Source organism: Pithys albifrons, chromosome 6 (assembly GCF_047495875.1).
Source record: "Pithys albifrons albifrons isolate INPA30051 chromosome 6, PitAlb_v1, whole genome shotgun sequence".
In the NCBI taxonomy this organism is placed as follows: Eukaryota; Metazoa; Chordata; class Aves; order Passeriformes; family Thamnophilidae; genus Pithys; species Pithys albifrons.
Genome location: NC_092463.1, coordinates 39,889,844 through 39,914,786, shown reverse-complemented (window position 1 = coordinate 39,914,786; position 24,943 = coordinate 39,889,844). Strand labels below are relative to the sequence as shown.

Genomic DNA, 24,943 nt, shown 5'->3' with positions numbered 1-24,943 from the left:
GAAGAGATATAATTTCCCAAGGAATCTCTAACATCTTTCTTCAACTGTGCTTCCTCTCCTCATTTCCCCCCACTGGAAACAAGAGCCAGTGTAATCAAGGTTTTTATCCTCAAATTTTACTGTAATTAAAATACAGAGATGCAGAATATTCCCAGAAAAACACTGCAAAACAAACCAAGCAAACAAATTCAGTAGGAAACCAATTACAGACAATGAAATGATAAAGAACAAAAGTGTTCTCTGGAGCCCAGCACTGTGCACGGGACTACATGGCTGCAGTAATGGGTTTGGGTTGCCAAAGGGCTCCTCAGCTCCTGGAGAAGCAGAGTTGGGCCCCAGCATCTGTCCCAGCAGCTCTGTGGCTCTTTCTAGCCATCTTCATATTCCCACTTACGCTGTTGTTTTTACAAGGATGACTTTGCAATGGAGACACGGAAATGACCCACCCACAGGGATGAGAGCCAATGAGAGAACCCAGAGGAAAATAAATGGGTTAAGATTTTCCACACACAAAACACAAGGGGACAGAGAGGGGTGGAAGATGTGCACTTCTCTCCCAGCCAGGGGAGCTGCGGGGCAGTCACCCCCTGCCCTCCCAGACAGTATGAGTGGATGTTTAACAAAGGTCTCAGCAAATGCTTTGGGAAGCTTTACCAGTGGCAAGACAGAAAGCTAAGGGAGGGATAAAAAAAAAAAAGTGAAGAATATTAAGTAAAGGGAGAAGGGAAAACAGGATGTGACTGTGGGTCTCTTCAGCTGGGACACATTCCTTTGGCATGTGGCACGTCCAGCCATGGTGGAATACAAGGCTGTGTACAGGGCCACAGTCCACCTCCACCATGGGGGAGACCCAGCCCCACCATGGGGAGACCATGACAAAAGTCTGGGGGAGATCTGGGAAGGGCAGGTTGTAACAAGGAACTTGGTCTAATGCTTTGACCATCTATTGAACACATTGTTCTATCTCAATGGGAATTCCTAGAAATCATCATTACTATGGAAGAAGGGCACAAGCCAGGCATGGACCATTACCACAGACCAAAACCCACATTCATCTGCTTCCCTTCCTGCACTCTTCCCTAGGACAAATTCCATTGTGTTCATCCTCTGATTCAAAGCCTGTCCTAAGAAATTAATTCCTTCCACATTGTCCCTTTTCTTCCTCCCCCACTCCTCAATTCATCCTGTCACTACTCCCTCCTCATCTGTGTACTAACTCCCATCATTCCTTCCCTCCACCCCAATGCTGCCCTCTCCTATTTTGTACCAAGCCCCCCCACCTAGCAGCCACAGGATTTATGCACAACATGGTTCTTGCCCTTATTACCATGAAGGGGCGGTGGGAGAAGGGCTGCACTGGCTGGAGTCTCTGTAGTGCGGGAGAAGGAAAGATGGGACATTGAACAAGACCTAAGAGCTTCCCTCTCCGATCCAGACCCCACTGTCCTGCAACCAAAGCTGTCAGGAAGCATCTTTGCTTTTAGACTGGGAAGATGGACCCTGTCTTTCTTCTGCTCTGGCCCTGACAGTGCTCAGAAAAGGGGGCTGAGGCTAAGTCACTGCGATGAACTGAGCAGACCGAGCACACTAACAGAGACAGACTTCACAGAAGCCTTTGGACCTGGAGAGTTACATATTCCTGAATGCCTGTTAACCAGTGCGAGGCCTTGGTTTTGGAGTAGATTTAATCTTCCACCTACTTCTGCCTGCTAATTTGAGCTCTTTTGCTATTTATGGTCCAGGAGTTCATTGTAAGAACAGTGATTTAAGCTGTCAGTTCCCATCTCAAGCTCATCTCCCGTTCTCCAGGCCATCTTGCAAGGGAACGGAAGTTCCAGACAAACGGTAAGCTTTACTTCATTTACTGCAAGGGGACACTGAGAAGAAATAAAAAGATGGGAAACCTTCAGGGCCCCTGTAGCCTTCCGTAATGCACCTTTATCTCATTTGCCATGCTTGCTCTGCACACACAATGCCTGCAGACAACAGCTTGGGTAGGATGTACTGTCTTCCCCAGCAAGAGCCTGCATGAGACACTGGTATGAACTTCCCACCACCTGCCCAGGGTGGCTGGTGAAGCTCCTTAGATACTATCTTGTCCTGTCCAAGACCTGGGAGAGGCATTTAGGAAGATTACTGTCTTCTGTCCAAGTTGGTCAGAAACTATCTTTCTAAGAGAGATAGTGACAGCACACCTTGTGCACAAGCAGCTTTTAGCTTTGGGGCTAAAGCTCACTTCAGGACCACTCTGTGATCTGGAATAAGAGATGAGATGTGTTCAGAGAGAGCAGTGAGCACAGATCCATGCAGTGCAAACTGTCCTCCTGCTTTGCAGGGCTTTTGAGACAAAAGGAGAACAGACAAGACTTCTTCTGGCCTTGCCAACTGCCACGAGCATCCCAGCAAAGTACAGGCACACATCAAGGCCTCATCTTTCTGTGAAGCCTCTGCCTTCAGAGACAAAACCGACACGTCTGGGTCAACTTGGCCTTCACCGGAACAAAAGAGATGAAGCGAGGAAATGCACACACATACCAAATGCTGTTTCCTCTTTAGAAGGAAAGATGTAGGTTAAACCTCTCTCATGCTATCAAGAGTAACACACTGTGGAGATCAGCAACTTCTTGCCACTGCAAACAGCAGCAACTACCTAGCAAAGTGTGTGGAGAGAGACCAACACCAGCATGACTAGCACAGGGACACAGCAACATATGTCCTAAAATGTGGATTTAATAAAGGCCAGAATAAAATTTGTCACAAGCCCAAGAACATTCAGCAAAAGTGGTGGTGGGGGTGGGTATGTCTGCTGTACTTAAATATTCCCTGATACCTAAGTCCTAAGCACAAGAGAGCAGGCAGGAAGTGTGACAGCCTCCAAGAGGAAATGAAGATCAAGAAAGTTGACTTCAATGTCCAAAAGACAGGGCAGAAAGAAAACAAACAGCACAGATGGGAGAAAGGGGATTTTCCACATTCCTTTGGTTTCAATAAACTACACTCTTGGGCAACAGAGGGCAAAACATCCTCTAAAACATGATTTTTAATTTGACCAGGACCCTATATAAAACCTATATGCTGGAAGTGCTGAAGATGACTATGTAAACTCCTCTGCAGCAGTGGCACAGTTTTGTTTACCTGGCTGAAGACATGCCTGTGGACTGACAGGTACACACATGCTAACGCAGATGCATATTTATAAAATACAGCACAAGCACTGCTTCACTTGCATCCAACACCTATGGACCTCAGCAAATTACCTGCCAAAGCCAGGAGCAGCAGAGTTAATGGTGGAGCTTTCCTCATCCCAAGCATTACACAGGACCTTGGAGGGAATGAGTGCACATTTGTGTTTGCGCGTGTGTGTGTGTGCGTGTGTGTGTGTGCGTGTGTGTGTGTGCGCGCGTGTGTGTCCATGCCTATGTATGCAATGCCACATGGCCCCTTGAGTGTTATGGGCCAAGCCGAGGATGGCTGTGACTCTCAGACGGATGCAGGTGTCCTGGGTTTCTGCGGCACTGCGAGTATGGGTGGGCTATTTAGTGCAACACAGTCATTTAGAGGAGGTGGGCTGGGACCTCAGGAGCAGCGGGCAGAGGAGGAGTTGCTGGTGCCCTGTGCAGGCTGGATGCTGTTGGAGCACACTCAGCCCCTTGGGAAGTGTTCTCCAACATGGTGCAGCCCACCACACCCAGGCCACTGCTCCTGGGGTGCCGAGCTGTGAGAAATGCTCTTGGCCTCCCCTCTTTCCCTGCAGCAGAATTTGGGTGGCATTTGGGAACACACTTGTTCCTGGTTACCTTTGATGTCTGTGGAGTGTGAGTGTGGCCAAGAGACAAAATGCCCCTATTGCAGACAGGGATACTGCAAGAACTTCAAGGGTCAAACAAAAGGCCTGGTCTCTCTGTGGAGCATCATGCCTGTGCTGCAATATCACAGAGGCCTGGCAAGTGCCACTGTCAGCTCCTTCCCCAAATGGGAACATAGAGCAGCTCGTCCTCCTCCCTCTCAGCAAGAAACTCCGTGCAGAAGTTGATGGCCTGGGACATACCATACTCCAGTGTGGCATCATCCTTGAAGCTGCTGTGCTGAGCTTGAGGGTTCCTTCTCTGAAGGGTGCAATTCAGCCAAGGAATTAGTAATTGAGAGGAGCTTGTGGGATGGGCCCTGCAAAGAAAAGGTAAGAAGTGCAGGGCAGGAGGGAGGCTTCCCCCTCTTCACAGTATCTTTTGTGTCAATGGGACTTTTCTTCTACAGTTCTCTGCCAGGCACACCTCCCAAACACACCTCCCAGAGGAAAGGGAAGGGGTGTTTCAGAGGTTGTCTTCCTAGCTGAAGTTGAACTTTACTATACAACCCACACTTCAAGCCCAGTATAGTTTCTCCCCCTCCCCTGTTACTCCCCTCACCTCCAGGGAAATGGAGCCTGACACCATCTCCCACTCCTCCATGCTTATGAGAGCAAGAAGGGAGGAAGGAAACTACAAGACAGAGACAGCTGTGCCTTTAAAGCCCTCAGAGTAAAGATGGTTCCTAGTAGGTGATGGGAGTGAAAGGCATTGACAGTGGCTCTTTGAGCTCTGAGCCAGGCAGGCGGTGCTGAGCAGGCTGCAGCCAGAGTCTGCTCGGGTGCTTGACCCTCCCTGAAGTGGCTGGTTCCAACTCAAAGAGGTGCTGTGTAGGGCAAGAGTATGGGCAGGTTGACCTTTTGGAAGGGAGTTGTGACAGAGATTAGTCAGCCTTGTCCTTCTTCTTTGCAGTGAAAGGGACTTTGCTGGCAACTGCACTGCCCACAGCTCCAACGCCACCCGTCACCGCCGAGACACTGCCCTTCACCAGTCCAACGCCAGCAGCGGGGACACTGGTCACAGCTGTTTTGGTGAGCTCCAGACTCTTGCTGCCCACCCAGGCAACTCCTCCCAGGGTGGCCCCCACGGCTCCCCGGGTGATACTGAACAGGCCACCTGTCACTCTCCAGATCACTCCTGCCTGCTGCTGTGGGTGATCCTTGTTGGTATCTGTTGGGAGAGAGAGAAAGGGAAAGTCAGAGGTGTTCACATTGGAGACCTTCTCCCTGGGCACCTCCTCCAGCCCATGAGGGTTGTCAACCATGGCACATGTTCCCACATGGACACTGCCTTGCCTTGCAGACCCAGACCTCTTGATGCCTGAAGGAGGAACCAAGGCAATCCCAGGCCTATAGCATGGCAGGAAAGGACACTGGGATGGTAGGTGTGGGAGCAGAATTGCCCATGTGATAGAGAAGGAAAGAAGGCAGGTCAGTTGTAAGCCTTAGTGCTGCAATGCAAAGCAAATCCCACTTTGTAAAAGATGTAATGCCCCTCCCTTGCAGGCTGGCTAATGCCAGTAAATCACAGGCTAGTGCTAGCACAGGGGGCACAAACTGCAGACAGCAACAGCTGATGTTTGCGTGGCCTGCAGGTCCTCAGAAGCATCTATTTGGAGGCAGATCTACACTCACATCAGATACGGGACTGAGGCGCAGCACAGACCTATCTGTGAGAACTGTAATTGAGTGAGCACAGATAGCAAACTGCAGTAAAGATACAGTGACAGAAACGTCACCTCGGGTTGTACAAGCCCTCTGGAGATCTCAGCTACGTATTTAATAGTGTGAAGACAGTGCTTAAGTTACTGCACTGTGTCACTGCTGGCTTACCTGTGCCAGCTGGATCAAGGCCAGTATGATATACCCACCCAAGCTGCCATCACACCTGCCCACAACACTGCAGACATAATGTTCACAGCTCACCACTTTTTGGGAAAGGGTTGACTCTGAACTGCTGCTCACGGGATTCAAAACTGACAACTCTCCTGCTGGCCTCCACACAATCCTCTCCCTTTGCATCAGTTAACAATGCAGTGTGCAGGCAGCAATGAAGGAGCTGCGCTTTTCATGGGGTGAGATATTTTTGAATACTCTGACTTCTGATCACTGCCAGTTCCATACATGAGATGAGTTACTAATAATTGCAAAAATACAATAAAGCAATCCCAGCAGGAAAAAAGGAGGCACCAGCTGGGAATACAGAATCCCTAGAACAGCAACAGCCCTTATAACCCATTACTAACTCAGAAGAGCGGTTGCCCAGCACTGATGCAGCAGGAGGGCTTTAGCACACCCCATGTCCTGAGAAGTGGGGAAATGACAGGGATGGAAAGGACTTTCTGAAAGGATGCATAAAAACATGCTGCAGCCATGCCTCTGCAGAGAACCCTGGACAGGGGCTGTGTCAGCACCAGCCACTGTCTCAGAGCAGAACACTGCGGAGGTTCTGCCAGCATGCGAAGGAAGGAGACAAGTGTGCACTACACAGACCTGTGTACACCCATCCCACAGGCACAGGTGTGAGGACAGCCCTGGCGTTTCTCCCTGAGGCCAAAGAAGGAGTCAACCCAACTGCAGCATCCCAGTTCAGCTGCCTGCCCAGACAGGACTGTGCGATGGGATGCACCACTAAGCTGAGCAGGTGGGCAAGATTAATACAGCTGAGGGAAGGTAGCCAAGAGCTGTTGGCTGAATGTGCCTTCTGAGATCCGAGCCCTTCTACTGCATTCTCACACACTCTTAGCTTTCACCCACACCCTTCTCTAAAGCTCCCCTGTCCCTGAGAAAAAGCTCCCTTGTTTATCCAGCCTGGCAACAGCTTCTTTCCCTGATCCTTAATAATATTCCCGGAAGCAAAAACCTCTACCTGGAAAGCCTGCTTTATGTCTCCACCCACTTTCATTTCCCCACATATTAGAGCCAGCACTGATGTAGGTAATGAATTTCCTTTGCTAGCAAGCAAAGACCGTGGGAGTTCCAGGGGGCTGGCCCAGCATCTCATCAAGTTGCAGGGCTTTCACAGGCTACACACCCCAGCTGATGGAGATGTCAGACCTAGTCAGTGTAAACAAACATCTTCCTCTTTGTGTTACTAACTTGTCTCATGCCGTGTCTTCACCACATCTGCTATTCAGTGTACTTCTGCCAAGCTATCCTGTGAATCCTTTGGAGCAAAGACTATCTTCCTGTTGTCCACATGTCACGGAACACAGTAGGGTCTCTAAGTGTGGCTGGAAAATGGCATTTTTTTCTTTCCTTTTTTTTTTTTTTAAAAAAAGCAAACCAGAAGTCTGACAGAAAACACTCAGCAGCAGCGGGGCATGGATTTTGATGCTTGGAAGCACCAGCTGCCTGGGATGCTGGATGCACACAGCTGACAGAGCAACCTGACCTTGCCAAACAGATCAGAGCCACTGCCTGTGCTACAAAGCACTGGGACAGATGGGAGGCCTGCACTACTCGTGTGAAAGGGGCATTTTCAGGCCTCTGAGGAAACAAATTTACACTCAAATTTCTAACTGTCAGGCACTTAACATGGAAATTTAAGTAAGGTGATGAGATTCTTTTGACGTGGTTTCTAGGCAGGCAAAAGAAGGGGGCTTCTTCAGAGGAGGCAGTATAGCCTAATCTAGACTAAGCATGAGCCTGAATCAGGTAGTGTGATGATCCTTTCCTAGGTATTTTTCTCCTGGATTCTTCCAAAATTCTGCAGTTTGGAGTATTCTCAGATTCATACATTTTCTCTTGAGTTTCTCCCCGTTTGTACAGAGCTCTCCCTTGGGCATGCCTCAGGACAGTGCCTGTGAGGAGTCTGGGGTTCACCAGCTCTGGTGACTTGGAATAAGCTTTAAATTACACATCTTTGTGATAACCTTGACAGCAAAATGGAGTTTGAGAGCAGTCAGTACAGAGTTTCTAGTGTACAGTTCTACACAGTATACAACATCTTGCTTACCTATTCCTCAACAATTTCTTTGAGTGTTTTTTTCTCCTCTCCCTCAATGTTACTGAGACTCATTGGCTCCATTTCCAGTTCAGTTGCCAGCCCCCAGCTGCTCCACAGAGCTTATCCACTACAGAGGTTTCTGTGTTTTGTCTTCAGACTGAAGGCAGGAAGAACTGAAGGATCCAGAAATCCATGCGACTGTAAAGCAGGACTCAGTGAAAACCAGAGTGGTTCTCTAAACAAACACCACCCTCCAAAGATGGTAGGTCTTGTGTTCCTGCTCCCCCATCCAAGGAAGCGGGATTCTTTGAGTTCCAAGGACTGCAGTGCAGAAGGTCTGGGCATTAAACACCTTACTGGCATGCTCAGCTGCAGAACCAAGACCTTTCTCAAAGCAGCTATAATCTTCCTGGCTTTTCCCAGGTAAAACTGCACAGAGGCTACCTGGAACCGATCTGTAGGAGGATTTAGGCCTCTGGAGCTGCCCAGCTATCTGAACAACACTATGAGTTCACTTGCATGGCATGTGAATGCCTGAAGGGTGGACAGCCCAGGAACCAAAGAGAAGGTGCAACTGCAGATGAGATTGAGAGAGCAGATGTTACTCTGCTAGTGAAGAGCCAGAACATACTGGAGAAAGAATCAGGAAATACTAAGGAAGACAGGCAAGAACAAAGGCTCCTTCTGATTAAACTAGGGCAGAGACAATGAAGCTGCAGTGCACTGGGGCACCAGAGTTTGCACACTGCCTGCACCTGGTCTGTAGTCACACTCATGGTCCTTAAAACTCCACAGAGAGGAGGGAAGAGGGATGGAGAATCTGGCCCTGGGAGGTTGGGAGGCTCTTCCAGAAGCATTCTGAGAGTTCCAACACATAATAGAAGAGGTACCATGAAAGACCAAACACATAAAACCCTCCTACAAACACATACAAAAACCCAAATCAAAACCCAAACATGCTCAGGTTTGAATAGATTTGAATAGAGAAAGAAATCCCTGGTGACCCTCACAAGGGGGCACATCCTAACCTGGTAAGCTGAAATAGATCATAACTGTTCAATATTCCAAGTGATGTGTTGAAAGCTCTCTAGCCATTCCTGGTTAGTTGTCAGGATTGCAATAAACCCTACAGTAAGCTGTCATGTAAGGTAAGCATCAGATTTACAGTGCAAATTAGTCTCTCAGACAATGGAGTGAGCTAAGCATTTTGTTGGCACAGAGGAGCCCAGATTAAGAGTGAGACAGACAGCAGAGATGAAGCACACAAAATAATCAGAGAGACAGACACAGACTGAGCAAGGGAACAATTCTGTTCCCTGTAGCTGGCCGCAGCCCATGCTGCTCATGAAAGCTCTTCACAATCTGCGGAGCCCTTTTTCCTTTCCATCAATGACCTGGCATTTTCAAGGGTTCCTTCAGCTTCACTTCACCCCATGTTGTCTTAGAACAGAAGGAGAAAAGAGTTGAATAAAAAGCTCTCCTGTATGAATGCCAGGTCTCTGGGCTGGGTTGAGCACACCACACAACAGACTCTCCTCCTTGGCCACTGACCTCTGCATTCCCCACTGGCTTCTCTATAGGGCAGGGGTCCCGCCCACTGGGGCTCCAGACAAACCCAGTCTTCTCATCTGATCCTGACAGCATCTATAACTGGGTGCAGAAGCAAAATTGGTAATTAATAACAGATACAACTTTCAAAGCTTCCACAGCACTCCTCAGGGCTTTGCATGTCATTCATTCGGTGAGACAAAATGAGAGCCTGTGCTGGTGCCCAGTAGAAATGGCACAGGCACTACTCTTTCCCTCAGCCTCTGCCGGCAGGTGATAGGACAGGCAGGGTGAACTCTACATTAAGAAGCACTTGTTCCTTTCTACTAATTTATAAAAACAGCCCCGAGCTAGGGAAGCAGTGTCAGGGAGCAGCACTGGTTTTGCATCTTTCCATTCCTGCCAGGCCCTAGGCGAAAGAGCTGGGCTGGCTCAGAGACCAAAATGTAAACAGTCAATGTCATCAGTCTGTCCCTCAGCAAATGTGAGAGGAAGGGGTGAGGTCACTAGTTCAAGGCTAAATTACTCCTCTGGCAGCTATTAAAAGGCCACTGGTGGATTTAGGCAGGTTCCTCCACCTAGAAAAATGTTTGGTCTGGAGGAACAAGCAAGGGGTGGAGGGTCAGCTACTCATAGTTTAGTCCCAGCTTTGCCCAGATAATTTTTAAGCCACGCTAAGCAAATCATTCTGACCTCTATTGCCTCTGCACCACTGTGACTGAGAACGTGAGATTTTCTAAAAGCCTTAGTTGTTGAGTGGCAAATGGGCATATATGCAAGACAAGTTTCCAGTCCTGATGTTTCTTGGGGAAAAAACTGGAAGTTTGATTCAAGTGCACTCTTAATGCTCTGAGAACATCACGGGGATGATTGTTATTTTTAACCTTGTGACTTTTCCAAGCCTACCTCGATTTGAAATGCATGGGGCTGGCACTGATGCTTCTCTTCCCTTTCTGTAAAGCAAAGCTGATGTTAATGATCCCTATTTCCTTGTATTGCTGTACTGTCATAAAGGTTAATTAGGTACACTTGGTGCAGTACTTAAAATGACGAAATTGTGTTTGTATTATCATGACTGGTGTTGATAGATTCCTGACGACATTCAGTAGAGACATCAATGACAACTTCCAATGTATCTTGAGAGGTTTCCAGTTTCCAGAGAAGTCACAAAGGTGAGAGAAAAACTTGCTCCATCCCCACACACACCAGCCTGCTATTGTGGAGCTACACAAGTTTATCCTGCAGCTGAGACTTTCCTTTTGGGTGATACACTCCTCTTCTGGCACAAGCAGCTGAAGCAGACAGAGACCACAGTAACTGCTAGGCACAAATGAAATCTCACTGTATACTATGTAGTGGGACCTTTCTCCAGAGAATGACCGACACTGACTTCTTCCAAGCCTCCTGTCTGCTGCTGAAGGCTTAGCTGAACCTTGTAGGGCACATTTGTAACAGGCATTTACACCTGAGACAAAGGAACTGCTGTCATTTTAGGATAAAAGATTAGATCCTGCTGTCACAGGTGAAGCGTTAAAGGGAGCACTACAAAGTGTTTGTTCTTCAAACAGTGGTGCTTCACTCCTGCAATCAGTCCCCATGCTGCAGCTGGTTGGAAATGGCTTCAAAAGCTCGGCAGTTGGGCTCTCTTCAGCCCTGCTTTGCCCAGGTGCTGAATGCTACAAACCACGACGGCTGCCACCAGCAAAAAGCCTAGAAATGCCACACTGAGTTTAGCCCCAGAGTTTTAAACTTTAACTCTGCAATCAGCAAGACATACTCGCCTCTCTCTGCAACAGGATTGCTCGGGAAGCTGCTGCACACAGCAAAACGGGGGCAGCTGTCTCCACAGCCCAGCTCACCCCAGGGCTCTTCACTGGCACAATGAGCTCTAATTTTCCTTGCATGTGGCCCAGCAGCAGTATTAACTGCTGAAGCATCTACCTTGAAGCACTGAGAGAGAGGGTTCAGGAGGGTAAATGAACAGTGATATGGAGTGGCTTGTTTTTCTCAGCTAAGCCTGGGGGGAGAAGAAGCCAGCGCTCCGACTCTGGAAGTGTGTGGCTTAGTTGTTCATGAGCTTCCTGACTCTCTTTGTTGGGAAGTTTTGTGTCACCAAAACTGAAATTGTAAAGACATGGTGGTATTGTTCAAACTTCCATTGAAAAGAGCATTCAGGGAGATAGGCCTCAGAGCAGCTAATAACCCAGTGGTCAAGGCATTTGACCAGCCTTGAGTCAGCCGAAGCACACTGCCCAGCCTCACACACAGGCTAAATGGCCCAAGCAGCAGTGAATGCTATTTTCACTCCCTTTGTTGAACTGTTTCACTTTGCAAGAGGAAATACTAATTGGAGGAGGAACATAAACTTGTTCTCTCACTTCCTAAGTGCTTTCAGTACCAGAGCCAAGATCTATTCTGATATGGGTTTCTTATTGTTGAAAAATAGTAAAAGTTCCTTTGTTTTGCCATCCTGCAGGAGGTCACTGTTTTCTTGATCCAGAAATATCTCTTTTATATAGCTGTTACAGCTTGTTGCTTGTCAGGAACAGAGCCTCCTCCACCCAGGATGTGCTGGGACCCTTTCAATTCTTACAAGGCTTCAGCTACTCTGGTGGCATAGACATGGTCTCTAATGATGCTGAAGACCAGGATAGTCCACAGTCCAGAGGTAACACTCCGTCTGCAAAGCGAGTTGCAGGACAGGCAGCATTGTCTCCCAGAAAGGACACGGATGAGATAGGAGCCTGGAGCCCCAGCTCTGTTCCAAGCATTATATGCTGTGCCCAGCAAGCTGGGAAAGGCAGGAGTCCCCCTTCTGCAGAGGGAAAACTAAAGAGCAGTAACTGCTTGGTCTCATGGTACTTTTTAGAGACAATCTCCCAGCTACCTCTGGCATAGTTAAGCTCTCATCTCAGAGAGACAGAAGTGCAGGCTGGGACAAAGTCCTCCAAAGCTTGACATCTGATATAGATCACAAGTGCTTAAGGATGAGAACTTGCCTTTTTTATAGGCCTGTATAACAGTAGGTTCCAGAAGACTCCTGTCTTATTTGAAGCAAGTATCATCTCTCACCAAGGTGTCTAGGTTGCAAGAAAGATGAACCCACAGGAGAGACCTAGTGCAAAACTATGACTGGTGTTGGCCTTCCAGAAATAAAGAAATCTGGACATATCCCTTCTATAGCCATCATGACATCTCTATTTTTCAGTGTGGAATAGATACAGAAGACAGGGCTTTTGCTACTGGCCAGACAGTTCACTAAAAAACCTATAGGATGTCTCAAGGCGGCTGACAGAGTGGAGAGATGATCCCAAAAGGCAAGAGATTTCAACTTGCCTCAGAGAACTATGCAGAGTGGCTGCTTCCTCCCTGCCCTCGCCAGCCTCTGGGTCCTGTGCTAGAAAACTCAATGTTGCATTATGGCAAGTATGAACAGCAAAGGACAGCTATCAGCTGGCTATACCTTTGCTCGCACTTGTATTAAAAGCATCAAAAGTGGCCATCAGACTTAGTTTGTTTGAACTTTATGTTTCTGCCTGGCTTCAATTTCCACTCTCTGCTCCACCTACAAGGTCTTGAATCAGTCAAAAGGCTTGCCTGAAAGCTGGCAAGAAAGAGCATATAAAGCTGCACTAATGGCTCCTTTTCCTATTGGAGTCTTATTACCATGACACTGAGATTTTGGATCAGAAGGACAGAATCACCTCTTGCTGTGAATATGGGCTCTTGATCTCATTTGGGGATCTGTGGGTGGAATGGGAATAATCCATCAGGCTCAATGATTTTCAGTGGCCTCAAGCTTTAATGGCATGAGGACAAGAGCTTTCCAACAGAAGATTTTATTCCTTACAAATAAACCCTTTCTAGCATCTGCGCCCAGGCTGAAGAGACCATCTTTTTAAGCCTGCTCTTTGACCCATGCTAGCTCAGCTCTTGTCAGGGCACATCACCTCCTGTGTCAATTCTGTAACAGTGGTTGCACATTCTTCACTGAGCTGCAGTCAGCTGCTTGTGATAGTACCTGGCACAAAAAGACCTCAAATGAATCAGAGGATCTTGTTAAACAGTCTTGTTAATTCAGTTCTGATAAAGACACGTGAGGGGGAAAAAAATCAATATTTGTAAAGTTAAAAAGGACAAAATCCATAGAGAAATAAAGGTAATTTTCACGGTTCTACGAGGCCCTTACAAACAATGGAGAGTAAATAACATAATCCAAGCTTATGTAAGAAATGACCTTTCCTCCATGCTTTAGTGCTACCCAGTGGATTTTAAACAAAGGCAGACTCAGTTAAGCTTCCTCTGTCCCGTGACGCTAGAAGTCCTTCCCACAACAATATTGCTAACTCATAATTTATCAAAAAAGTGCATGAAGTTAGGTCCCAGCAGCAGTTTGGGAAGGAGCATGGGAAGTGAGATAGTCATGTCTAACAGAAGGTGTCCTAAGCTGCTAAGATCAGACATAAAAAGTCCCCTCTGCTTATTCATCAACTGTCATGAATACTTTGTATACTTGGCCATCTTATTATTAAAGGCTTAATTTCCCTACCTTATAGAAACACATGACTGTCACTCGAGCGTTATGCAGCTGAGATACCCAAGAATTTGTCAAAAACCAGTCCTAGTAAATTGGGAACATATCCTGCCTTGGCAGTAGGGAAGGGCCTAGGTTCAGGCATCTCCTCTTTCCACTCCTGGAGCAGCTGAGCAATGGATGCTGATGTTTTTCAGCAGAATGGCTGGCATCAGTGAGAAATTCAGAAATTCCCCATTTATTCTGATTATGTGCTCCCTACTCCTCTTCGAGGCACATAGGGGAACTGAAGAAAAAAAATGGACAGCAGTTAAGAAAGCAAAGGCACAAATTTTAACTAACCTAAGGTCAGTGAGTGAAGATTTTTTGACTCAGAGAAACAACCTATTCATCCCAGAGGCTATCCAGGGGTCTTTCTGTCCATCCAAGGGATAACAAGGCAGTTAAGCTAAAAGCTGTGTGCTACCAAAGCAGCTGAGCTCAGGAGGTACTGGGGAGGGGCAAGTATGCTTGCCTGTTCATGCCTCAGCATGCCAGGAATGAACAGGATAGGGCTTTGTTATTCCACTGGTGGTAGGTGTTTGATGGCATAGTCTCAAAAACTCATTCCCCATCTCAGCTGTCAAGTGGAAAGCACTGCAGTCATGGGTGGGCAGGTATGCTACCTCTGGGGGCAAACAGGCCTTCCCCACAGCCAGGCTGAACAGGGAAGAATGTTCCCTGTTCTGACCCATCAATGTCTCAGATGGATTAGATCTATTCTGGTGCAAATTACACCCCTAGCTCTGCACCCAAACCTCTAGTGTCCCCTCACCTCTGTCGCTTCAAAGCAAACCAGCCAGTCTTACCTGTTGTTTTCCCAGTAAGCTCATCACCTGGAAATCTCAGCCCTGAATGAATAAATTAGAGGTAGCGCTAACGCTGCCCAAGGAGACATCAAACCTCCGCCTCTGCACTGCACAGACAAAGAGCTGCTGCTTAGGAACATGAACCCGCAAGTGTGACAGTTTGCTTTCTTCCATATTCACGTCCTATCTCTTTTCAGGGAAGATTTCAATATGGCACAGCAGTGATCCTACGCACACTTGGCTTCTGGGTGGTTACTGAAGGGCTCTGCCACTGGTGCTGCAGGTAAACTGGACTCCTTTGATGCTGTGGCAGGAGTGTCATGGAGACAGGGTCTAGTCTGGCTTTCAGAAATGCTAGGATACCTAGGCCTCTCTTTGAGATTAATTCTTCATATAGTTGGAGGAATATCTGGAATAAGAGAGACTCCTGCCCACCATCTTGGCATAGCCACAAATCAGCCCTACACTCTCAGCCTCTCATGGGAGGTCTGTCTAAGCTTGCTTTCCCCTACTGCCAAACAGTGATAAACAGGCTCTGCATCATCTGAAAGGAAAGAGGCCCTGTTACCTCTTGGCTTTCTCCTGAGCCAGTCTTGACTCTAGCTTGGGGTATTCCCTGTCCCTTCCTGGAAAAGACCAGTTGACCATAAAATATCAGAATCACAGTGCATAAAAGCAAACAACCTGATTCCCTCCCTGTTCCAGTTCTAGTTCTCCTGAGAACTTTCTATGCTGCAGTGCACCTCTGTTGCACCAGGAGATGGGATGTCAAACAGCCTCCCACCAGCTTCAGTAAGACCTTCCCTAACTCAAAGACGTTCCTTCAGCCTGGTGAACTCAGTTCACAGCAGGGATTTCGTGTGACACCAGTATCAGAAATATTGCTAATACTTCTGATCTCATTTGCTTTAACAACTGCTGAAAATCCCATATGCTTGACTGGGAAAATGTGCTGGGAAGACTGAAAGCCTAGAAACCCAAGCCCCCTCTGGGATCACTGCCCTTCTCTCGTCCCTACCTGTTGTGAATCAAAGCCAAGCAAAGCCGGACTTGGCTGTGAGAACAAAGAGCTTTGAAAAAAATTCAGCTGTACACCCACAGCAGCCTTTCAGGCCTCCAAGTTAAGACATTTATGGTCTTGGTTCTGTACTACAGCCCAGCCTGACAATGCTGTTGTGATTCTGCTATTGGGAAATTAAGAGCAACAGTACTGTCCTCCACTGATCTGACTTAAATTTTCTTCTGCAGTTCTGTATACTCAGAGGAGCAACAGGGCAGAACAATTGATTTCTTTAAAAATGAGAGAGTATCTAAGGATGCTTTCAAGTACCACAGTGCAGAGCTGCAGGATCTGTATGTCCGGTACCTTCCCAGCTTTCACATCAGGGTGCCTAGCTCAGCTTGTGGTTCACACGCATGCACATGCTCCCCTCATTCTCAACAGTATAAAACTTCAGAAATTCCAGATCCCAACATGCCACACTCTAGCTTGGCTAGTGCAATCATTGCAGAAACTCATTTGCACCTTTAACTTCCTCCCTTTGTTTCCAATCAGATGCATATAGGGAAGGACCAGAGTGACAGGAATCTAATTAGAGAATGATGCCACATTCGAAATCCCATCAAGCTCTCCCCTAAACAAAACATCTTGTCATGGCCTGGAGAACCCTAGTGTACACTGTGTCCCCAGCAGGGATTCTTAATGGACTCAGTAGTCAGAAACTGACTTTTATTTTACAAAGTACAGAAAAAAAGCCCTTTCTATTTAAATACCCTCCTAGCCCTTTTTGGACTGGACCCAGTTGGTTTTTTGGACTTCTTCCCTATCAACAAACCAAGTCTGTATTGAGGGATTCCAGGCAGAGAAATCTTAATTCTCCAACAACACAGAGCTCAGATGGCCTAGGAGCTCTTGCACACAGGATTTCATGCCTGCTGGACACTGGCTGGGGGAGCCAAGCAACGTCTGCAAATCCCCAGCTCTCCTTTCAGGCATACGAGTGGAAATCATCTCCTGACCTGGGGCAGACATGCAAGAGGTACCTGAATGAGATGCCATAGGCAAGAAGGAGAAGGTGCTAAAGGGGCTGGAAGCCGGAGTGTGGGCAGGCCTGCCAGTGCCAGAGAACCAGCCAGCCTTGTCCAGCGCTCTGGAGGAGAAGGGCACTGTGCATTTCCTGTGCCTGTGGCACAAAAGGAGGCAATTCGGCCTCTCTCTGTGTCAAGCAACCCAAACAAAGACCCCAGGACACGAGGAGGAAAATTCATCTGCTGCTCAACTCATCAAGCAGGAGACACAGACTGAGGCCCTGGCACCAGGTGCTGTAAGCCCTTCTGTATGTGCTTTCTGAAGAGAGGGCTGGAAAGGGCAGGGCATTGGGAAAGGCACTGGCCCACAGAGTGGCCACCTGATGACATCTTTGTCTCACAGGAACTCTGCACACCTGGAGGAGACAGAGAGTTAGCTGGGCCCAAGCCAAACATTCCACCACCAGAAGGTGGGTTCAGCACTGAGGAGGTGTCATTGTTCTGCTGCTCAGGCTGTAGGGGGGGATCTCCACACACTCTGCACAGGGTAAAAGGCAACCAAGAGGGACCAGCCATGAGCAGCTGTGCACTGGAACCTCTGCAAATGGAGCACTCGCCTGTGCAAGTTCCGGGCATCGGCATTTCCCTCAGACACCTCCAACTTGGAAAATCCAATTGTCACCACCAACCCTAGTTCAGGCTGCAGAAATTACTACTCCTAAATGTTAAATCCTGTTTCTGAAATGAACAAAAAGTAGAAATCCACACCTTCCAAGATTGCTGTTTAAGAAGTTTTATCAAGCCTCCTGTGGCTGCATTCAAGCATCTTTGCAGCTCGGAGCCATCCTGCGCACAGATAGATGCTGCCGGCTGAACACTAAAGGCCTCTCCCCCTCCAGCAACAACTTGGCTGTCTGTACACTAGCTGGCTGATGGCAGCACCTGGATGCTGTCCAAAGGCAGTAAGTTTCCTGCAGCTGAGTATGTTTAGTCCCTCTCCTAGGGCACGCTCTCCATTACACAGCTATTGTTTATGACCCCAATTATCTCTCAGAAACTGGTCCTTGCCTGCAGTTAATAACCAAGGCTAAATGATCAACTGTTAGGGCTCTGGCAAACTGGTTGTTAACTTCTCTGTCGACCAAGTTCAGAGTCTTTTACTGCTATTAGAAACTCAGATTAATGATGCATAACAGAAATGAACTCTCTTGTGACATGCTATGTGAGGTTAGGTGAGAGGGAAAAGAATCACTCCTTTTACCTGGAGGTATTAGCGGAGCAATGAGGACAGGAGCCTCCTTTAGCTCTCTTCTCAGCCTCCCTGATGTCTGGGAGGTATCAAAGAATATTTTATTTTGCAGAGTACTTTCAATTTTTCTTGGGATCTGGATCATTTGGGCAGATCTACATGTATAATGGGTTCATGATCCAGAAACTGCTTTCAGAGATGTACCGGGTTTGCATGGCAAGGGTTTGGTACAGGGATGGCTTCTGTGAGAAGCTGCCAGAAGCTTTGCCCATGTCTGACAGAGTCAATGTCGGCTGGCTCCAAGATGGATCTATCACTGGCCAAGGCCAAGGTCATCAGCAATGGTGGTAACACCTCTGTGATAACATATTTAAGAAGAGGAAAAAATTATTGCACAGAAGTACTTGTGGCCAGAGAAGAGAGAAGTGAGAATATGTAAGAGAAAGAATTCTGCGAACATCAAGGTCACTGCAGAAGGAGAAGCAGGAGGAGGTTGAAATTTGAGTCAAAATTTGCCTGCAGCCTGAGGTGAAGACCATGGTGAGGCAGGCTGTGCCCCTGCAGCCCATAGGGGAGCAGAGATCACCCTGCAGCATATGCAGGAGCCCCATACCGGAGCAGGAAGATGTCTAAAAGAAGGCCCTGTGCTGGAGCAGGCTCCTGGAAAGATATGTGGACCTGTGGAGAGAGGAGTCCATGCTGGAGCAGGTTTGCTAGTAGGACCTGTGATCCCGTGGTGGATCCAGACTGGAGCCTCTTTTTGAAGGACTGCAACCTGTGGAAAGGGACCCACACAGGAGAAATTTCTAAAGAACTGCAGCCCATGGGAAGGACTCAGTGTTGAAGAAGTTTGTGGAGGACTGTGTCCTGTGGGTGGAACGCCACACTGCAGCATGGGAGGAAGAATCAGCAGCAGACAACTACATGCGGTGAACTGACCAGAACCCCCATTCCCATCTCCCTGCACCACTGGGGGAGCAAGAAGAGGTAGAGAATTGGGAATAAAGTTAAGCCTGGGAAAGAGGGCGAGGTGGGAGAAAGATGTTTTAAAGAATTGTTTAACTTCTTATTATCCTACTCTCATTTTGCTTTGTAATAAATTCAATTAATTTCTCCATGTTGACTCTGTTTTGCCGGTGATGGTAATCAGTGAGTGACCTCTCCCTGTCCTTAACCCATGAGCTTTCATTATATTTTCTCTCCCCTGTTCATCTGAGGAGGAGAATGACAGAATGGCTTTGGTGGGCACCTGTCATCCAGTCAGGGTCAAACCACCCCCACAAGGGACCTCTTCCGAATTGTAATTCCCACCTTAATATTTCGTATTTCCAACAGTTAACAAGAGCAGGCTAATACTGCACACCCCTATAGGGCAGGAAAACACGACCTTACTTCAGAAAGAAAGACTGTATAAAACCAGTATGTGCTGCACAGAAATCAATCTCAGATTTCAAGGGGAGATCTACACACAATAACAGATGTATTGTCAGCCTTTCCCAGACTGATCCTCATAGGCTCATCTGTAAAGCCCTTCAACAACTCATCAGAAAATAGTAGTTTCAATCCAGAAAAAGCTAATGCTGAATCTTTTACACAGCTCTTTGTCTTCTGAATGCTAGTGGCAGACCGTCACTCATCACAGGGGCCACTAAGTATCTCAAAGGACATAATTTTCTCATGAGATTCACCAACTCCTATTCCCTAACATACAGAAATCTGACTTTGGGGAATCACCACCATAGCCTTTGGCGGCCAGTTTGTCCCAATCCATAGAGAGACACCCTGAGAGTACCAGGAAAATGAACCCAGGCAGTGCAGTAGTGCAACCCTGAGACTCTGGGACAAATGGACAATGACACAGGAAGGGGAAGAGAGGCTAGAACACAGGTAAGGATTCATGTCTGGTCATACATAACATTAGAAGCTGGTGCCTACAAATTACTTTGGGTTCGATGAGCTCACTGCCTGAATCTTGGATTATGACTATCTCTTCCTGCCACCACAGATATGCAGGGAATGGGAAAAGGAAAGGTGCTAAAAGGTCTTCGGCAGACAATCTCTTCTGCTCAGATATCTGCCCTTCCAGATCTCTTCCTGACATCTGAGGAGTCGGCACTAGGACAGCTGACACTCTGGACCCCTCCCCTTCAAAAACTGCTATATACTGTCCAAAAGATGTTTATTCTCCTATCACTCCATGCATCAGCTGGGAAAAGGCAGACAAGCAAGGAAACCTTTGGGAACACAAGAAGCCACCTTTGTCTGTCTGCTAAACTGCTGGATGACAGAGGACCACAAATAAGTGTCACTATGTGTGACAGCCAGGTGAAGATGTATGCCTCTGCACCATCAATAGATGGTAAAGGAGGCACAGTGAAAGAAGAAGAAACAGATTTTCTGGTGGTGTGAAGAGAATGGAAGAATCATCCTGCACTGACACAGCGGCACTCAAAGAGCAGAACTTTTCTTGCAAAAGCTTGCTTAGCACTTTTTCTGTCTTGCCCAATCCATTCCCAGCCACAACCCCCATGTAGTGGATTGACCCTGGCTGGATGCCAGGTACCCACTAAAGCCGCTTTCTCACTCCCCTCTGCAATTGGACAGAGGAAAAAAAAACATAACTAAAGTTTATGACTTGAAATAAGGATTGGGAGAGACACTGATCACTGTCATGGGCAAAACAGACTTAAAGTGGGGATATTAATTAAATTTATTACTAACCAAATCAGAGTAGGAGAATGAGAAGTAAAATACATCTTAAAAACACCTTTCCCCCATCCCTCCTTCCTTTTAAAGTTCTACCTCTTCCCTACCAGTGGCCCAGGGAGACAGGGAATGGGTGTTGCGGTCAGTTCATCACAAGTTGTTTCTGCTGCTGCTCAGGGAGAAGAGTCCCTCCCATCCTCCCTGTGGGGTCTCTCCCATGGGAGACAGTCCATGAACTTCTCCAGTGTGAGTCCATACCACGGGCAACAGTTCTTCACAAACTGCTGCAGTGTGGGTCACTTTTCCACGGGGTGCAGTCCTTCTGGCCCAGGTTGCTCCACCGTGGGTCCCCCACAGGATCACAAGTCCTATGAGGAAACCTGCTCCAGCATGGGCTCCTCTCTCCATGGTCAGCAGGTCCCTGCTGGGACCCTGCTCTGGCATGGGCCTGCCATAGGGTCACAGCCTCCTCCAGGCATCCACCCACTCTGGTGTGAGAGCAACCTGGCCACCATTCCTGCTCAGGCAGCTTTAAAAACATACTCTTTCATCCTTATGCATGGATTTACTTATTCATGTATTCTCAAAAGAAGCCCCCATGGCCATAATTGGAGCCATTACTGGGTTATTACAGCTCTAAGTCACTACCTCTGCAGCTTGCACGGTGCTGGGGGAATGCACAGGAAGAACAAACAGGGCAGAGGCATGGCCAGTGGCAGGGGCTTTAAAAATCCATTAAGTTGTTGCTGTGGCAACTAAAACAAAATCTCTGGCAGGAGCTATGATGTGTGGAGAACTGTAAACTTCTCCATTTGTGGAAAACATTGGTCATGTCTCTGAAAGGGAGGTGGAGGAAAGACAGAAAGAATGGCTCTTTTCAGAGACTACTATAGTAAGAGCCAAAAATGGTCTGCTTACAAATTTATTTGTATGGCAAGCCCTGATGATGGTCAGATTCTCCATGCCAGAGCTTCCCAGGAGCCAGTGCACCGAGACAGAGCTGGCGTGTACAGAGGAACACTTTGACATATTCAGTCCAGCTGGTCTCAAATGCCAGAGAAGCAAATTAACTGCAGCACAGACACAGACAGTGCTGGAGCCCAATCACTTCTACCTTCACCTGCCTCCTCCGCTGTGCAACCTGTCAAGGGTCTCCACGGAAAACTGAAGCTTGTCTGGGAATTAACTTTTATTAAGGTGATAGACTCTGGAACACCAAACTTTCCATTCATAAATAGTGAGGAATGAAAAGCGGTTGTTAGGTCTGGAAATACTAAAATCTGGCTTGAAAGGCTGTTCTAGTCTCAGAAAACACCTTAAGTTTTCAAGATTGTTCAGCACGGCAGTAACCACCCGGATGAAATGTCACATATCCTGACAAACTTCAGAAGGTGTCCGCTACTTTAACACCTCAACACAAGTTGCAAACTTTCAGATTCATCATCCTAAGTTCATGTTTAATTATAATGTAGGACCTGCAAAAGCAGAATCAGTGTTGATTTAATGTTGATTAAATTAGGCGAAACAAGCTGTGTTGTGCCACCTGTTTACTTTTCAGGGAAAGCCCCCACTTAATGTCTGAACCTGCTTAGCTATCAAGGTCCAACAGCTCCTGCCCCAAACCTTTCCTGCTCAAGGATCATAACTGATCAGTTTGTTATTTATGAAATAACTCATTTAGTTTGGAAATTCAGAATGGCACAGATGCCTGATGTGAGACTCTGGATTCTCTCAAGTTTTACATATAGGTTGGAGCTACCAAATGGACACCTTGAAAAAATATTCAAGAGTCACAGGGGATACTGCCAGCAGAAAATTTGCCTACTGAGAGATATTGCATAGGCAAAATGACTGATTACGATTTCCAGTTTTCCTCTGGAGTCAGCAACTTAACTATGAAGACTTTATTACAAGTTAGACTCACCTGGTGGGATTGATTTTCACTGTGAAAGGAGGACCACAGGGAAAGGGAGGCATATGAGAGTGGCATCGAGTCAGCACTGGGAATTGGCATCCAAGCAACCCCATTGTAATGCTATCAGTCTTCTCTCCTCTGTCTCCAGATGCCACAGAGGCTCACAGCTTCCTGACCCTGGCCCACATGGCTCACACAACTTCACTGCATTAATGACCTCAGTGAGAATTTTTTAAGCTGATTGACAGCAACCTGGAAAAAACCCATCCAGGAGCTATGAAATTGCACCACTGCTAAAGGGGAGCTTAATGCAGGGCAGGAAAGAGGCACTGGCTAAATGCATAGGAGGTCTTTAAATAGACACCCTGAGTCCACTGTGCACAGCATTAAGGATTGTGGTGAGTCTTTGAGGTCAAGGTAAGAAATGAATAATTACAAAGCTCAGTGAGGCTTATGCTTACAATACAACACTAATTATCCTGTTAATCAAAGTAGAAATCCTTCAGTTTTGCAAATCCAGCCAGCAAAAGGCTGCAGATTTACGGCTCAGTGACTTAGCCCCCAACTGCCCTTCATGCTAAAGCCAAGGGATAGGAATTTTTGAAAGGCTTTGAAATTTTACTCCACTCTACCTCCTTAAAATCTTCTGCCTTCCTTCTTATCCTACACCACTTGGATAAGAACTTGTTAACAAGGTGGTTTAGAGAAAAAATATAAGACGTTACCTGTCTGTAGCTGTTAGAATCTTAAATCTGCAGTATATGAATGTTGTTTGTATAAACAAAAATCTTTTATTGGCATAAACATCCCCCTCAATCCATACTTCTGTCATGCTCTGAAGTATATGGCATATATTAAAACCTTACATATTTTATTTTGGTCAATGTTGCTCACAGTGTGGTTACTTCTAGTGAACAACTGAATTTTCTTCACTGCAAACTACTTCTTTTAAAGCAGTTTGCTGCTTTCAGACACACAGACTTTGGTTAAAATGCTACAGTAAGGGAGAAAAAAGAAATCACTCTATCAAACAAGAGAAAGGTAGACCACACAGAGACCACTTCTCAGTTTCCAGAGTCACTGATGCAGTGAAGATATATGTTACTTGAGAACAGGCTTGTCACTGGTTTTGGTGGTGAAAGATCAGCAGCAGTTAAGGTTGGCTGGAAAATTTTCACTGTGCACAAATGACAACTTGAGTCTTGACATTAGAGCTGTTAACACTTGCATTTGAGCCTTTCCAAATGTAGAAGCAGTCCTAGGTCTTGAAAAAACACAGTCTGCTCTCATAAATTAGGACCCTATCATAGCTGATTAGGTAAATACAAGTTTTACTTCAAATTCACGATTTTGAGGGCAGCCCCTCATTTAGTTAGAACTTCTTTTTAATTATGAAGAATTAAGTAGTAGAAATTACTGTGAGGCACACAAGCTACACATATGATGTCTCTGACCCTGGAGATACCAATATGGAGAATGCTTTTTTTCAGGCCGATCTTTCCCCATATATGAACATAAAACCACAGTCCTCCAGTATGGTAGTGAAAGTTCCACAGCTTACCACAACTAAGTGCATTTTTTAATTCTCATACACGTAGCAAAATCCCACGTTATAAACAGCTAGGCTATTTGTCCTAGTACCATTACTTAGATATCTAAACATCTTTCTGGTCTTTTGCTTTTGGCAGCCTAAATTTATTCATGGACCATTTATACCCATTTCCTCTTGTGGCAATCTTGTCTTTTAGTTTAAATTGCTGTTTTCCCTCCCCAGTGTTTACTCCTCTGATGTATTTATACAAAGCACTCATATCTCCTCTCACCCTTGTTTTGCTGGGTTAAACAAGCCAAACAATTCTAGCCCTCATGTATACAATGGATTCTCCAGTGCACACCCCTACTCCCACTCCAGAAGCCTTTCCCACTGTCTATATGGCAGTCTTCTGGCAATTTCCTCACACTCTGCCCATGGGTGTTTGGTAGTGTGCAGAGAGCTGACAAAGCCACAATACTGCCTTCTCCCTAAAGGGACAGCTTGCTGTAGACAACCTAGCATTACATTTGGTTTTCAGTGTCCTGATACAGTATAGGAATTTCTTTATTAACTAACATATTCTAACCCTTCTCTTCCCTCAACCTCACAGTGAGCTCTCAGCTTACACCACACATTTTTCTTACCAGTTTTTAGGTTACAGTATGGGTTTTTTTGGTACTGTTAAAAATTGTTACATTTCTATCATATTGGTCATCAGTTGTTGCTGTATGACATCCAAGTGTTACAGTAACAGTAATTGCTAATTGCTTTGTATCATGCCTTTTCAT

The 24,943-nt window shown here is 46.7% G+C and overlaps 1 protein-coding gene across 1 annotated transcript in view; it reads right to left on the bottom strand.

Moving 5' to 3' along the window:
* Window positions 1–94: 94 nt before the first annotated feature.
* Window positions 95–24,943, bottom strand: part of LOC139673219 (transmembrane protein 263-like) — a 205,897-nt gene continuing 181,048 nt past the window's right edge. Inside the window, exon 3 of the mRNA XM_071558451.1 lies at window positions 95–5,015. Within this exon, the coding sequence (XP_071414552.1) occupies window positions 4,729–5,015 (287 nt within the window). The 3' untranslated portion in view covers window positions 95–4,728. The remainder of the gene's footprint in view (window positions 5,016–24,943) is intronic.